A 17,829-nucleotide genomic window follows, 5' to 3' on the forward strand; every position below is an offset into this window, starting at 1 on the left:
GACGGAAATGTTACGCCCCTTACCATATTGTGATGATGCCCGGTCTGACCGGAGCGACGAGACAAAAACATTAAAACCCATTACAAACGAGGCATTTGTTGCATCCAGTGGGGACATAATTACTGATTATAATGACTTATACTGTCTTTTTACGCGTTGCGTTGCATATCGCGCCACGTAAACATGCAACCATGTCTGGAGAAATGACAAACAACAAGTGCTACTCTACACTGCTCAAAACTCGCGTTTGAATCGTCAGTGGCAAATTCTTTAAATATCAAAAACGTACTTAATGGCTGTGAGTCAGAAGCGCCAGACTGTCCTTGCAAAGTTGGAACTGCCCCACTTTATAGAAACAGACACCGGCATTGTAGGCTACTCTCACAGGAAACAGTCCTCCATAAAATGTGCTGCACACTTCTGAATATTTGGGTTGAAGTGTTCTGGAACAGTGTTGTAAATACAACTTAACCACTGATTTCTAGTTGTGTCCTCTTTTGGAAGACCAAACAAAGTAGTTTCGCTTTCACAACGAAACACACGGAGGGCTTGAGTGAGGAGCGACCAGTGGGCTTGAGAACGGCGGATTCGACGAAGGAGGCTTGCGGCAACCATATGTGGCGACCCCGGGCTGGACTCCGCTTCGTCCACGGTGAAAGCCGATCCGATGATGCATAGCGCGAAGTTGATGTATTTCCTCAGCGACCAGCACGGATCAGCTCCAGGCATGACGAAGCAGATAAGTCCTTTTTTGGAAGGCCAAACAAAGTAGTTTCGCTTTCACAACAAAACACACAGTGCCTTCACGACATGGCGGCGGCAACAACAATACTACAGCGAGAATAAAAGTTATGCCTTCTTTCTTTGCATGAACATTTGGGCGGCGTTATGCAAATCGTGACGTAGATATGTGGGGGCGTGTTAGAACGAGCCGTTTTAGGTTGGCGTGGTTGACTCTTAACTTTTATAAAGAATATCTCTTTGGATTTGAGACTTTAGTCTTTGCAACTTTACAGATCTTCTTTATGCACCAAGAGCTTGTAACACTTCAAAGAGAAAGGAAAAATTGAAATCGCATCATATGACCCCTTTAATGTTTTTTGAGAACTAACCCTCTAAAAAGCATGAAATTTTGTTAACTGTCAGTATTGGTTTAGGATTTAACAGCCATTCTGTTTGTGCAATATCTATAACTGGCAACCACAAAGGTAGAAGAAAACTATCCAAAGCAAATGATCACATGCTCTGGTGCAGCAAAGTCTTAAAAGGAAGTTGATTCTCATTCCAAACACACATTTCCTTCTGGGTCAGTGTTCCAGATGCCCAGCGAACATAAACACACGCACTAGGGAGTCATTACGTCAGGGTTGTTAATTACCAATAATCTAAGGATGTGCACAGTAGCCAAGACATCTCCTATCAGACACCAAAGTAGTGCTTCCAAATACAGTGGCCAGAGACTAAATATAAAACAGTCAGGTTTATGTTGACCTAAATGTAGTAGTTAGCGGCAAATTGAATTAGGAAGTCAGAATGTCATCTTATCAAGAGGATCATTTGGGTTATGAGAGCCTTCCTCATCAGGGTCAGAGACCGAAGATGCTCAAGGGTCAGTCAATGCCTTGGCTGGTTTAAAATGAATAAAAATGTCATATTAATCAAATGGTATGCTAGGGCTTAGGGGCCAAAGCAGGGTCTGCGTACTGTCCTCGTTTCAACGCAATCTGCCTACCAGCAAGAGCGGAAACCAGATTATCCGATGAACACACCAGCCACAATCAAAGGCCCTTTCTTATCCCTGTGTGCATTTCAGTATGATGCTGATCTTTAATCAATGGCCAGAACAGTTTTAAAAGGTCACCAATGGGGAATTCCAAAAGATTATGGCATGCACTTTATTGTGAATGTAGTTTACACTGAAAGAAATTACCATAATTTTAACAGTAAAAGAAACTGTAAAAAGTGCTATAGGAAAAACCTGTAAAATGGTAAGTTCCCATACTATAAAGTGAAAAACTGTAATGAATCCAACATGTAATTTTACAGTAAAATACTGTTCGATTTACAGTTTTTAGAAGTGGAAACCCGTGCAGCAAAAATATATTTAAGATATATTTTGGCCAGAAACAAATATGTTAAATATATGTTGTAAACAATGTAGTTAAGTTAAAAATGTTTTTGAAATTGAAAATATATTTCAATATATTTCTGTGTATTTCATATCCCAAAATACGTATATTTCGAAATGTAATTCAGGGGCAAGAAAATCCAGTAGCCTACATTCAGTCTAAAGGCAAATGTGGATGGAGTAGCCTACTAAAGATCAAAACTAGATTTATTCATGCGAGTATGACACTCTACATATAGTATATATTAGTATTTACATCAGCTTGTGGAAAAGCTACTTGTGATGAACTTTGATTCATCAGGATACATTCTCATATTCACATGAGTTTTTTGGTGGTTCTCAATGTATTGTAAAGGTAGATTTGAGTACTTCAGTAGGTTTGTATAATAACATTGTATCAGTTAATGCGAGTTTATAAATGTTTGCTACCATATATTTCATGCCAAAGATCTGGCAACCACAGCTGCCATGTGTGTGTGTGTGTGTTGTGTGTGTGTGTGTGTGTGTGTGTTTCTCATTGGTCTATAGGCAAATACCATTACAGGATAGATGCTTTAGATGTACTGCCTTTGATAACATGGCACTTTCTGAGCCCCAATCAAATCCAAATCTCCATTTCCTGTTGTTCTGCATTTACATTTTAATACATAAATGTGGACACATAATCCTCTCATGTTAAAAAAGTCTGCTTTAAGACATTTTTCATTTTTAATGTTGGGCGCTGCTGTTGTCAATGCATAATGATTGCATCTATATGGAGAAAATCAATTGACATTTTGAAAGATTAAGGCACGTCTTTTTTTCATCTCAGCTCCATCATGGTGGCAGATTGATGAGCTCTATAAGATTATGTTCCTTAAAGCTGATATGTTGTTGTTTTATTCCAAATTTTGTGTTGTTGGTGGTGGTGTTTGGAGGTCTTCTGAAATGAGGAGATAAAGTATCCTCTTTTGTGTTGTTGTTTTTAGCTTGTAAAACCATGATCCAGATCTATTTAATGTTTTAATTTGAATTATTTTTGGTAACACTATAGTTTGGGTACCAGTTCCCATTCAGTCAGTCACGTTCAACGTTACGTCAGTGACTGACGAATTGGGATCTCGCCCGAGAGCCCAATCACCTTCGAGTTTTAACTAAACAAGCCAATGACAGTTGGCGTGCGTGCTTCGCCACGCGCACCCCGCCCCGCAGCGCGGGTATAAAAGGAGAGCGCGTGCAAACGCACATCAGCTTTTCGCTTCGGAGCCGAGCCTTCTACAGGACGAATCTCCGCGAGTGTTCGAGAAACAGCTGGCGTTGGTGTGACGGCGTATCAGCGGGGGTTGCCATCCAGGCTGCTGAAACCTCGGCGGGCTGCAGCTTTCATTCTGCGGTCTCGCCGCGACCTCCCCTGGGCTATTAACTAGTTGCTCATTAGCATGCATATTGCTACTTTATTGGCTGTTTATTAGTACTTATAAAGCACATATTAATTAAGGCACACATCCCTTAATCTGACCCAATACCTAAACTTTACAACTAACCTTACTAACTATTAATAAGCAGCAAATTAGGAGTTTATTGAAGCAAAAGTCACAGTTAATAGTTAATAGTGAGAATTGGTCCCCAAACTAAAGTGTGACCTAATGTTTTTTGCACATTTATGACTTCAGCCAAGAAGTATTAAAGTCTCATCAAGTGTTTATGCATTAGTAGACATGTTTTGTCTTAACAATATGTACAGTAATGAATTTAATATATTTTTATTACCACAAACTCTTGCTTGGTCCCTGTAGTGAATTATTAGTAGCTTGATCATTAGTCATCAGATAATGAGTCAATACTGCAAGTGTAATTATGGTGACTGGAGGTGCAGCTTTAATTTATGTTTTACTTAATTTTTTTATTTAATCAACAAGTTTATTTTGTATCATATGTGACCAATAGTGTTTCTATTTCATGTATTAGTTTATTCTTAAACAGACTGAAGTCATTAGAGTTGACGTGAAACCAAAATGAACTCTGTTTATTTTCCTAAAGGGATATTCATTGCAAATACCAATGTACTGCAAAAAAACATTTTCTTAGTATTGTTGTCCCATTTTTATTACAAATATCTAAACATATCAAGATACATGTTCTTGAGAAGCAAAATGACATAAGGTATTAAGTTTTGTTTTGTGGCACAATATATCAAAATTAAGTAATTTTTTTGTTTACTGTCAAAGACATTTTTTTCTTGTTTTAAGCAAAAAATAACACATTTTTATAAATTTTTCAGAAAACAAGACTTAAGTCCAGATTTACTAAACAGGGCAAATTAGCGTTAGAGCGCAATTCCATAAAAGCGCAAAAAACTGACAATGCGCACATTAAAGAACACAGCCAGATCATTTCCATAATGGCCAGCGCAAATTTCCACCTGCTTTAAGACATGCTTTTTTGGGGTGTTAAATAATGGCGCAAATGTCAGTAATTTAGTAAATGCGTGATTCATTTTAATACTCTCCTCCCATATATTTTGCGTCTGAAAGGGAAACTCCTACAAATGCATATTCAATAATGCCAGGCACAAAAATAACTGTGTCCATGCCTTTTCAGTGCTAATTCCTCACTGCGCGTTTTTAGTAGGCTAATTCCTGACAGTACTATTTTAATGGCAAAAGACACAAACTGTTAGTAAAACTGGCCCAAAATATCTTAAGTCATTTTGTTTCTCAAGTAAATGTGTCTTGATTTAAGAATGTTTAGATATTTGTAAGCCTATTAGGGGAAAAAAACTTTTTTGCAGTGCAGGTTCAAGTTAAATTCAGTTGACAGCACTAATTTCTATGGAAGCCCGTTTCCGCCACTGAATAAAAAATAAAAGAGGTAATTGCGACTTTTTATCTCACAATTCTGACTTTATTTCTCAGAATTCTGACTTTATATATCGCAATTGCGAGTTTATAGCTCGCAATTGTGACTTTATTTCTCAGAATTCTGACTTTATAACTCACAATTCTGACTTTAAATCTCGCAATTCTGACTTTATAGCTCGCAATTGTGACTTTATTTCTTCTGACTTTGCAATTCTGACTTTAAAGCTCGCAATTGCGAGTTTATATCTCACAATTTTTTTTTTCATTCAGTGGCGGAAACGGGCTTCCATAAATTTCAGTTAACGCAACAATTAATTTGACTTCTTTTTTTTCTTAAAAACACACACGTTCAGTGGAAGTGAATGTAAACATTAAAGTACTCAGTGTTTTAATAGTATAGCTACAAGACACACAAATGTGTGAACATGATTTTGGTGTGAAAAAATAACACTTAAAACCCAAAACCTATTTCACAGCTATAATAATACAAGTTTGAATTATTTCAAATTAATCCACATTGTGAGGATAAAAATTTGTCTTAGTAATCTATAATGTAAGTCAATGTAATGCTGTTTTACAATAATATAAAATAACTGCAGAGATTTATTTTATATGTCAAATTGCACGACTGCTAGTTTAGTAGCCTTGCTCCTTTTGGTTAGTTACTCTCCAGCAAAGGATGTCTCATAAGACAGCAAAGATTTCATTACTATCAAGCTCTTTTCATTGTCTCTGTGTGCAGCAGTGATCATTTTGGCTTTTCAGATTTTTGTGTTTGTTGCACAACACAGTATGCAGCTTTCCAAATCCTCTAAACAATGAAGAATTGCTTATTTAAAATAATGAATTCAGATCTAGGGACCTTGACAGGTTAATTGCTCTTCCATCAATGGATGCAATGATGGAGGAGCAAATTGAGAATAGAAATGGAGGAATCAATATCTGGACATAATAACAGAATTGCAATGAGTATTGAATGGAAGAGGATTTCCTTTTGTCTTATTTAAATTAGCTTCCCAAAGTACTTTTACCAGGGACTCATTCAAACTGAAATAGCTCTATGAATGTCAGTGACAAAGCACTTCTGAATTAGTGTCTGATACTTCAGAAGAAGCCTACAGCTTTTAGTGATTCTGAACATCTGCTTAATTTCATTGGTAGCCAGCTCAAAGGACTAGGATGTCTGGGATACAAGTGTCTATGGTTGCAAGTTCCACTTTTATAAATATAGTTCAATGATTTAGTGTTTCCTGAATCCACAGCGCCAACAAACATTTGCAAACAGCATCACAAATTTGTGTGGTTGGAACTACAGCTCTCAACTTGTGGTTAGAAGCATAGTTTCCTGTTAGCATGACATGTGGACAAATAGATAGCAGTATAAAAGACATTCTCTGTCTTTTAATGTGTTAAGAGAAAGCACTGTTTTTGAAGAGTGCAGATGTGCATATGCTCTAGTACTGGGGGGAATGCCTGAGTGAAACCTTCAAAATAACATAGAACAAAATGTTGTTTTGTTGAGATTGAGGAAAAAAGCTTAATAATAGTGATGATGATACATGGCCTCTTAGTGCTTCCGAGCATTGCAGATAAATTACCCAACAAAAAGTTATTACTTGTCTTTGCTTTTCTTGTCATGATTAGGACCCCAGTTCCTGTAGTAATATGGAGGTCAACACAGAGCAAACATCTGTGTCATAGTCTTACGTAACTCTCACAGCTGAGCAAAAGGTTGTTCAAGGTGGCAAAAAATCAGTTATTTTCTATAAATCAGAGATCTTTGTTGAGTTGCTGAGGATAGTGTAATCACTGTGATGATAGGTTCAGTGATGGCACCATATCGAGTCATATCAAAGCATGTGGCTTGTTTTTAAGCTATCGGGAGATACATAATATATTGTGCCTTTTTTGGGTCTACTTCACATGTAATGTTCCCCAAAACCTGAAAGACTGAGCCCTAGTTAAGCCCATCAGAGTGAAGAATCAAGCTGTTCTGTGAGGTTTCTGAAGTTGAAGATGTCATTAAGATGTAACAGGATACTGATGTAAACTAACAAACAATAAATAAATACATAGCAGAAAAAAAGAATGCAAAAAGATTATTTTAACCTTTAAACATTAAATATTTCAACAATTATTTGCATTGCTTTTTGGTTGTATTTCTTTCTTTTTTTATTATTTTACTAAAAGTCCGACTGACTTCTGAATGTTTGTGTTCATAAATATATTTCAGCAACCACTTTGCAATATTTTTTGTGTTAGTTATTAACTGTAGATATTGGACAATTAAGATAATTGACCTGTTTTGGAGATGTGTTATTATTATAGCTCTGGTCTTTGAATTTGTTCAATGATGTGATTTAAAAAAAAATTTTTTTTATGTATTTTAGATTTAAATTATTTTATTTGATTTGATATTTTAGCATCTCTGCATTCAATTGATTTATTAATTGTTTTACATATTCTTTAAAAAAAAAATTCTCTCCTCAGTTTGATGTCTGGTTTGGCAGCACTGGATGCTAAGTGCTCCAGTCGACTGGGCATTTAACTGTAGATATTGGACAATTAAGATAATTGACCTGTTTTGGAGATGTGTTATTATTATAGCTCTGGTCTTTGAATTTGTTCAATGATGTGATTTAAAAAAAAAAATTTTTTTTATGTATTTTAGATTTAAATTATTTTATTTGATTTGATATTTTAGCATCTCTGCATTCAATTGATTTATTAATTGTTTTACATATTCTTTAAAAAAAAAATTCTCTCCTCAGTTTGATGTCTGGTTTGGCAGCACTGGATGCTAAGTGCTCCAGTCGACTGGGCATCATGACAATCTCTTATTATCTGTGGACGACTTTTGTGGCTGTGGTGGTGGGCATTGTCATGGTCATCATCATCCACCCGGGTGGAGCTGCCCAGAAGGAGGATTCGGAGGACAGCGGGAAGCCCATCATGAGCTCAGCTGATGCTCTGCTGGACCTTATCCGGTAAGCATGTGCTATTGTGTATCCATGATCAGTCTGTTTGCTGCCTATGCTAGGATAGTTATTGCGTAGGTTTCAGTTAACTGTGCAGAGAAAAACACTGTTACTTCCCTCATGTTTTCAGTGATAGATTATAAAGTGTTCCAGACATCTCACATGCTGAGGCTTTGAGCTGTCTGTTAAACCTTGTGAGTAAAGCTCATGATAAGCCAGTTAGTGTTTGCTTGAGAAAATGAGGCCGGAGTTTACCCCAGTTACACTGTGTCACTGTTCCAGCCGGTCAGTGGAACAGTTAGTCAAGAACTTGTCACAAACAGTTACTTGAATGTAGTAAATTCATATGGAGTCAGGAGGAGAAAGACAGCCCCAGATCTTGACATTTATTTCACTTTACTTATCTTTGTTGTGCTTAAAGGCAATTCTTTATGTAGGCAGCAGTATGCAGTAGTCAACATTTGAAGTGGATCAAAAAAGTTCATCAAATTGTCTTAAGACAAGAACGCATTTTGGTTTTAGGTTTTAGGACAACTTTGATGAAAGGTTTTGACCCACTTCAAATGTTGACTACTGTATATACTCACACAATGCTTGACTGTTGGAAATTGTTAGTTAGTTGTTTGTTTAGCAAGGGGAAATGCAGCCTAGATCTTGACATTCCTATCAACATGATTCATTGTTAGTTAGTTAGTCAGTTTATATGGAGTACTCAGGTGGGAAAGAGAGCCCCAAATCTTGACAATCATTCTACCGTGCTTGACTATTAGTTAGTTAGTTGTTTTTAGTTTGTATTAAGTCCTCAGGTGGGGAAAGACAACCCCAGATCTTGACATTCATTCCACAATGCTTGACTGCTGTTAGTTAGTTAGTTGGTTGGTTGGTTGGTTGGTTAGTTCATAGAGTCCTCAATTGGAAAAGACAGCTCCAAATCTTAACATTCATTCCACAATGCTTAACTGTTGTTAGTTAGTTGGTTGGTTTGGTTAGTTAGTTAGTTCATAGAGTCCTCAATTGGAAAAGACAGCTCCAAATCTTAACATTCATTCCACAATGCTTAACTGTTGTTAGTTAGTTGGTTGGTTTGGTTAGTTAGTTAGTTCATAGAGTCCTCAATTGGAAAAGACAGCTCCAAATCTTAACATTCATTCCACAATGCTTAACTGTTGTTAGTTAGTTGGTTGGTTTGGTTAGTTAGTTAGTTCATAGAGTCCTCAATTGGAAAAGACAGCTCCAAATCTTAACATTCATTCCACAATGCTTAACTGTTGTTAGTTAGTTGGTTGGTTTGGTTAGTTAGTTAGTTCATAGAGTCCTCAATTGGAAAAGACAGCTCCAAATCTTAACATTCATTCCACAATGCTTGACTGTTGTTAGTTAGTTAGTTAGTTAGTTAGTTAGTTAGTTAGTTAGTTGGTTGGTTGGTTAGTTAGTTAGTTAGTTCATATAGTCCTCAATTGGAAAAGACCGCTCCAAATCTTAACATTCATTCCACAATGCTTGACTGTTGTTAGTTAGTTAGTTAGTTAGTTGGTTGGTTGGTTAGTTAGTTAGTTAGTTCATAGAGTCCTCAATTGGAAAAGACAGCTGCAAATCTTAACATTCATTCCACAATGCTTGGCTGTTGTTAGTTAGTTAGTTTTTGTTCATATTAAGTCCTCAGTTAGTTAGTTAGTTAGTTCATAGAGTCCTCAATTGGAAAAGACCGCTCCAAATCTTAACATTCATTCCACACTGCTTTACTGTTGTTAGTTAATTAGTTAGTTAGTTAGTTTTTGTTTATATTAAGTCCTCAGTTAGTTAGTTAGTTCATATGAAGTCCTCATAAAGACAGCTCCAGATTTTGACATTCATTTCACAATGCTTGACCTTTGGAAATTGTTAGTTGGTTGGTTTAGCAAGAGAAATGCAGCCCATAATTCAACATAATTTATTGTTAGTTAGTTAGTTAGTTTTAGTTCATATACCTTAAGTGGGAAAGACAGCCCTAAATCTTTACATTCATTCCACAATGCTTTATTGTTGTTAGTTAGTCAGTCAGTCAGTTAGTTATTTAGTTAGGTTTTGTTCATATTAAGTCCTTAGGTGGGGAAAAACAACCCCAGATCTTGACATTCATTCCACAATGCTTGACTGCTGAAAATTGTTAGTTAGTTCAGGATATGTATTGAGTATAATGTTCTTTAAAAGTGAGCCACACGTTTTATATGCAAGGATGCTTGTGTTGTGTATATTGATCATGAGCATTATTATTGCTATCTACTTAAAAAAACGATTGTCATTTCTCAGAAATATAAACATAAATCCCATTCTACACAAAGGCAAAGATGCATTGCACCATCACCTGCTGTTAATTGCCAGGCATAATGATTTTATTTCATTGTGAATATCTGGATTCTGTGTTAAAGTATAGTGTCTGTGATGTTGAGGGATCAGGAGAGCTTAGACATGGCTCAGTTTAGGGTTGGCTGAGGACTAAGGTATGGGGAATTCCTGCCCCACCTGTCTCCTGTACTGCGTGACAGAGCATGGCCCGTTTCATTGGAGTGTATGGTGAAGACTGGAGCATAAACTGATTACTCATCTGAGCCTGAGACCATATGGCCCTCACTGAGGTGTTGAAAGAGGAGGAGACTATTCATACAGCCACAAGATTACCTCAATTTGTTAACAGTGCATTTCATGATGAAAGTCTTAGACAGTTAAAATTAGAAAGGTACCAAATTAGCATGTGATATTTGTGATCTCCACTGAGAGGTTATTGGGATTGGCGTTTCTGGGGCTGTCTGTGCTAACCAGACGCAAGGCACTTGGATTAGGATTAGTTGACTGTGTCACAATGTGGACACTTCTGCAATGCACTTATTGTGTTTTGCTGGTGATGGGAAAGAACATATGCCAACATAAAATTGCATTTTGAAATCACAGACCCCTTTGTGGTATATGCTCCTATGTGTACTCGTTTGAATTCACCTTAAATGCTGTTATTATCTTTTAACTTTTAGGTTCATACATTTTAAACTTCAGTTAGAGTTGGACTTCGTCCAACTGAAAAGTTTCTTGTCATATATTCCTCTTCTTCTGTTGTGCAAGGGGTGCTTTTACAGATGCAATAAATACCATGCTTGGTCAACAGCAAATGTTGTGATTTGGATGTTGACCCCATTTAATTAGCTCAGTCAACAAAACTTCCTGTTTATCCAGCCTCACCAGCTTAGTTTTGCTGGTCTACCAGACTGACCAGCACCAAATTTGTGGATAATCAGAACAAACCAGTTTAGTATTTTCAGCAGAATGCCACTGATTCTGTGTAATAAACATTAATCTTCGTTATAATATTCATTAAAAAAAAAAACTCTCTTTTCTCTATCAGCAACATGTTCCCAGCCAACTTGGTCCAAGCTACTTTTCAGCAAGTGAGTTTTTACGTTTTTCTATTAGTTTCATGCCCTGTGCCTTCAACGCTATTGTGCAGCTCTTTTCTTCTATTTAAATTATTTGTAGTCATCTGCTGCTCACTTTAAGTTAACTTTTAAAAACAATATATATATAAAAAGCACGGTTAGTTTTTGTGATATTATCATGATCACAATAATGATAATATTTAACAGTGTTTTTGGTAACACTTTATTTTAAGGTGTCCTTGTTACACGTTACATGTACTTACTATTATAATAACAATAAATTATGCATAATTACATGCAAGTAACCCTAATCCTAACCCTAACTATATAGTAAGTACATGTAGTTAATTAAGATTACATTATTAATTAAATGTATAATTACACTGCAACAAGGACACCTTAAAATAAAGTGTTACCAAAAACAGTTAAATATTATCATTATTGTTCTTAAAATAAATATCTATTTTTCATACTGCACATTATAATATTGTGATGCCTAAATTTACTTTTGAACTGATTGATTTTAGCTTTTAGTGTTTCATTTAATTTATTTAGACAGAGTAATGAAGGGCTGTAATGTGAACTGGTTATCAATTATTGGCTAAAACATGGAAATAATTATCAGCTCGGTCAGAATTGCATGCATAATGTTCAAAATTAACCTTGCATGTGTACAGTTCCTTTGATATTGTCGCTTTGCATTACTGTACTTTTTGCTGTGAATTTGTTTTATATATGCCATGTTAATGATGAATTGTAATGGAATTGTAGTATCGCACAAGGAGCATCCCTATCATGAAGCCCAAACCAGCCATTGGTCAGGACGTACTAGACGCCACCACCAGACGGGTCTTCATTTATGGGATCCAGGATGACAACGGCACAGATATCCAGAACTTCTCCCTGGACCTGACGCCACCTCCGGATGTGGTCTTCAGGACGCTTCCTGGCACCAGTGAAGGCATGAACGTCCTCGGCATCGTGATCTTCTCAGCTACTATGGGTGAGTGCATGCAGCAACATCTGGAATTCCACAGCTTTATCCAGTCTGTTTTATAAATACTCAGTTATTCTTGTCGTTTAGGAATCATGCTTGGAAGAATGGGACCAAATGGCAGCGCTCTCGTCAACTTCTGCCAGAGTCTCAATGAAGCCGTGCTGAAAATTGTGGCCATTGTTATATGGTATATACAACTAATACAAGCATCATGTAACTCAAACCCCAAATTATTGTATGTCTTACTACGACAATAAACCAAATCACTAGAGCCATTACACAGAGTTATGTTGGGGTCATTCTCACCAAACTATGGAAGCCTGTTTCCACAACTGAATAAAAAAAAAAAAAAAAAAAGGTAATTGCGACTTTGTATCTCATAATTTCCTCAGAACTGTGAGATATAAATACGCAATTGCCGATTATTATTATTATTATTATTATCATTATTTGCTTAACCACTTTAAAATGGCTTTTTGGTTGCTTTTAGTCAGAAAACGTAAAGAAAACGACACACATACAGCAAGATAATATAATTTCATTTACCTGGCCTATCACTTGAAGCAAACATCCATCCCTTCTTAACAGTCTGTGTTAAAAGAGCCGACTGCTGTTCTCCCTTTATTTTTAATTTGTATATTTACTGTTTGAATGACAGCTTGGTAAATCTGTTGGCGATCAAATATTCAATATCGCTACTCATCATAAGTACTTGGTACATTATCAGCGCAGCGGCAGACGTTCAAACTAATATCACGTAATTTACATCTATATGATGATTGGTTGATATACCAGAAGGGAGGCTAGCCTCCTCTACGAGGTGTCTTTTCTCAACACTCCTCAGTGCTGAAAGTGAACACTCGATGCTGATGGGCTATTTTTTTTTTACCAACGGAGGCACGAGAGCTCAGCTCTCCCCCGGCCTGCCCCTCCCCTTCTCTATCACCTAGCGGTTGTAGTTACATCAGCAGATACGCGATAGAAAAGCGGCGCTTTCCAACTTCAGTAACATGTTATGGTATTACAGCTGTGAAATTACAAACAAAAAATACATGTTCTGAGATATGAACTGTGAATGAATTGTGAATTCTATTAACATTAAATTGTCCTCCCATTTTCACCTCAAAACTTTGGGGAAGCTGTGCCTCCCCTGCCTCCCCACGACGAGCCGCCACTGATAGAAACAGTCAGCGTTCTGAGACGTGCGCTTAGGACTGCGCATGCACACTGGCTGATCTAGCCTGAAAAATACGCTTTTTATAACGCTATTTGAGCAAAAGAAACAACATTTATGACACAGTTGTTGTCAGATTTCATTGGCGATTTCAAATATAAAATGTAATCGTAAGCTCAGTGAACAGTTTTGGAGAATTCGATGTTTCCCCATTCAAAGTGATAGAAGCTGCACTTGCATGCCCGAGAGGTGTTTCAAAGATGGCCGCCGAGTGACATGACTTGCCTTAAAGAGACTCTTTTCTCAGAATTGCTGAGATATTTTCTCTCAATTGTGAGTTTATACCTTGCAATTCTGACTTTATCTCTCAGAATTCTGAGTTTATATGCAATTCACAATTACCCTTTTTATATGCTGCGCAGTTTGAGCCTTAAAAAATTCAGCACTGCACCAGTATTTGCACCAACATACCCTGTGCAACTGTTCAGTGAATTCCCCCTGAATGGCATCTATTTCTGATGTAACACCTCAGGTACTTCCCATTTGGGATTGTGTTTCTGGTGGCGGGAAAGATCTTGGAAATGGACGACCCCTCAGCTATGGGGAAGAAACTGGGCTTCTATGCCATCACTGTGGTCATGGGGCTGGTGCTTCACGGCCTGTTCATCCTGCCTTCCATGTATTTCTTCATTACGAAAAAGAGCCCCATCGTCTACATCCGAGGGATTTTACAGGCCCTGCTCATCTCATTAGCTACTTCATCCAGGTAACCGCACCTTCATGCAATTCATAGTTTGAGCTAAGCCCTGCTAGATGATAACGGAACACTTACCGACTTTGTAAATGTTTACCAAGAAAAACTGCCCATCATCACTATACAGCTGAGGATCACACACTACCAGACATTCAAATTGTTCCAAACACACCAAACTCATGCAGAAACAGGCATCTCATTGCTAGAAGACACATAACAAATGAAAACAAAAAGTTGTGTATTCCAGCCTTGAATTAAATGTAGCCCAAATGTAAATGACAAACTCTTGTGTTGTACTCCAGCTCTGCCACGCTGCCTATCACCTTTAAGTGCCTCCTGGAGAACAACCACATTGACCGCCGCATCATTCGCTTCGTACTTCCTGTTGGTGCCACTATCAACATGGACGGCACTGCCCTATATGAGGCCGTGGCAGCCATTTTTATCGCTCAAGTCAACAACTACGAGCTGGACTTTGGACAGATCATCACCATCAGGTAGGGTAAGAATTTGTAAGATGCCCCTTTTGACCATAGATATTGTCTGGTCAGATTTATGCTCTAATTAATCTTGAATATTCATCTGAATATGAACATTTGTGATTGTTCCATCCGAACAATTTTAATTTAGGTTACATTTTCTTTTTTTTCTTCTTCTTTTTTTTTCAGTGGATAATAATAATATTATTTTTTGTAATACTACTACTACTACTACTACTACTACTAATAATAATAGCAATAATAATAATAATAATAATTATCATTATTATATGTTAATGTTGTTTAGTAACTCCATCAATGACATGCACATTTTAAACATCATTGTTAGTTCCTTTGTTGCGACCCACCAACTGGTGGAATTCGCTTAATTTATTAATATATTAATTTTTTATATTTATTTATTCATATATTCATTTATGATGATATCACATAATTTATTAATATATTAAATATGGATAAATTCAGTGATATACATATATAAAATATACATATAATTATAATTCAGATGTATCTTTTTGACTGGATTCTGTTATTTACCTTTCATTATTTAAGAAATTTGTCAAAAACATACATTAAGTATTTAACATTAGTGCCAAATCATAATGATTAATTTTTTTTTTAAATATATATATATATACATATATATCTTACGAAAAGATATCAGTAAGTTCTTTCTCATTCTGTATTTTGTGAATCTTTTTTTTTTTACTTTTTACTTTAGCATCACAGCTACAGCAGCCAGTATCGGAGCTGCTGGCATTCCACAAGCTGGCCTGGTAACCATGGTGATAGTGTTAACCTCAGTGGGACTTCCTACAGATGACATCACTCTTATTATCGCTGTGGATTGGGCCCTGTAAGTCTCTCTCTTATTCATTCATTCATTTCCATTGTAAATGTAGATTTGTGATGTAGAGATGTAGACCAGCCAAACTGCTACTCAAAACTAGCCCAGTCACCTTCTGGGGCAAATTGGCTATCAAAAATCATTCCAAAATCATGTTTAGGTGAGTCAAAACCTCCTTTTGGGGGTTCCTACCTCAGTTGAAATCACATTCCAGGGGGGGAGACCTGCAGCCACAGTATAAATGTAGTCCAATTCCATATTGGTATTTGGCAACACTTGATGTTGGTTAAGATTTATGATTGAGCTTTATCAATAACTTTTTAAATATGAGGTTTACTTGTGTGTCTGTTAGGGATCGGTTCAGGACGATGGTGAACGTGATGGGTGATGCTCTGGCCACAGGAATCATGGCACACATATGCAGAAAAGACTTCGTGAAGGAGGGCGAGGAGGTGGGAATGAGCTTGTAGAGGTTGTTTGAAATAATAACACGTTGCATGTGGACTCGAACGTCCATTGCACTATAGATTTCACCTCTTCTCTTCACAGATTCCTCTCATCTGTGAGACCAAGCCCATGATCAGCATCCAGCAGATGATGTCCTATCAGAAAAACGGCAGCTTCCAGCCCCCTCCGCCGGGCCCCATGAGGAAACCTGAGCACCTGTCTCCTGACGTGGCCCGTCTCATGCAGCTGGAGGAGGGCATCAGGCCCCCCGACAAGAACAAGTCCCCTCACCTGTCTCCACACCATTACAAACGAGACCATAAAGACAAAGACCACTGTACCATAGACATGAACGGTCTGGAAACCAATGTCTAGACTCCTTCACAGACCAGAACTGAGCTGCAAGATGCCAGCCGTTCTCCTTCTCTACCTTTGGATTTGTGTGTGAATGTCTTTTAGGGAATTTCACGACGGGAAGCTGAAGCGATCGGGGGCCGTGAATCTTTGGACCTGCTGAGGGGATTCGCTGAACGCTGTTAACCCCGGAGGCTGAGCTCCTGGCCGAAGTGTGTGGAGTAAGATCGGTGTACATATGAGTGCTACTATCATTGTCCTTTCTCTGTGATCCACAGGAGAGAAGAACAACACTCTTCATGGACAGCTTGTCTGAGGAATGTGGATATGTGTTGTTTTTTTATGCTGCTGAGATCTTTTTTTCATCTTCAGAAAGGTTCTTTTCAAAGCTTTCTCTGTTTAATTCTGCTCTTTCAGTAAAAGAGGGAGGAAAAAACTGTCCCCTGAAGAAGATTTAACCACCAGTGATCACATTCAGTGGCCCCAAGAAGTTTTTGGACACTTGGGCCCGGTTTCATAGACAGGGCTTAGCCTAAGCCAGGATTAGACCATAGTTCAATTAGGACATTTAAGTCATTTTTATAAACATGCCTTAGAAAAAAGTATTACTGGTGTGCATCTTAAGACAAAACAAAGTTTATTTCAGTTGAAACAGCTCAGATTTACATTTTAGTCTTGGACTTGTCTGTGAAACTAGGGGTTGTAGAATTAAAAGTGTCCAAATATCAGTGCATTATATCAGGGGTTTAGGCCTCTACCTCCACCCAGAGCTGTAGATAACCCTGAAACGTAAAGATTGCTACAGCTTAGGGCTTAACATAATAAATAAATAAATATATATATATATACATATATATATATAGAGAGAGAGAGAGACAGACAGACAGACAGACAGAGACTTAAAATGCAAAAACCTACAAGTCTGATTTTGAGTCTGAGATTTTTCTTTTAAAGGGGTCATATGATGTTGCTAAAAAGAACATTATTTTGTGTATTTGGTGATGAAATGTCTTTATGCGGTTTAAGGTTCAAAAAACACATTATTTTCCACATACTGTACATTATTGTTTCTCCTCTATGCCCCGCCTTTCTGAAACGCATCGATTTTTACAAAGCTCATCGTTCTGAAGAGCAAGGTGTGCTCTGATTGGCCAGTTATCCAGTGCGTTGTGATTGGCCGGATACCTCAAGCGTGTGACGGAAATGTTATGCCCCTCACCATATCGTGATGCCCTGTCCGGCCGGAGTGACGAGACAAAAACATTAAAAGCCATTATAAACGATGCATTCGTTGCATCCAGTGGGGACATAATTACGGATTATATTGACTTATACTGTCTTTTTACGTGCTGTGTTGCATCGCGCCACGTAAACATAAAACCATGTCTGCATTTGTGATCGGAGAA

At 37.4% G+C, this 17,829-nt stretch overlaps 1 protein-coding gene across 1 annotated transcript in view; it reads left to right on the forward strand.

The window, feature by feature from the left end:
* The window catches only part of slc1a7a (solute carrier family 1 member 7a), a 26,268-nt gene extending 9,301 nt beyond the window's left edge, over positions 1 to 16,967 (forward strand). The window contains exons 3-11 of the mRNA XM_016283664.1: positions 7,740 to 7,955; positions 11,320 to 11,362; positions 12,122 to 12,353; positions 12,435 to 12,534; positions 14,054 to 14,287; positions 14,578 to 14,772; positions 15,497 to 15,631; positions 15,975 to 16,074; positions 16,172 to 16,967. Of these exons, the coding sequence (XP_016139150.1) occupies positions 7,740 to 7,955; positions 11,320 to 11,362; positions 12,122 to 12,353; positions 12,435 to 12,534; positions 14,054 to 14,287; positions 14,578 to 14,772; positions 15,497 to 15,631; positions 15,975 to 16,074; positions 16,172 to 16,444 (1,528 nt within the window). The 3' untranslated portion in view covers positions 16,445 to 16,967. The remainder of the gene's footprint in view (positions 1 to 7,739; positions 7,956 to 11,319; positions 11,363 to 12,121; positions 12,354 to 12,434; positions 12,535 to 14,053; positions 14,288 to 14,577; positions 14,773 to 15,496; positions 15,632 to 15,974; positions 16,075 to 16,171) is intronic.
* The last annotated feature ends 862 nt before the right edge of the window (positions 16,968 to 17,829 follow it).

The sequence above is a fragment of the Sinocyclocheilus grahami genome, unplaced genomic scaffold, assembly GCF_001515645.1.
Source record: "Sinocyclocheilus grahami isolate Dianchi unplaced genomic scaffold, SAMN03320097.WGS_v1.1 scaffold176.1, whole genome shotgun sequence".
Classification (NCBI taxonomy): domain Eukaryota; kingdom Metazoa; phylum Chordata; class Actinopteri; order Cypriniformes; family Cyprinidae; genus Sinocyclocheilus; species Sinocyclocheilus grahami.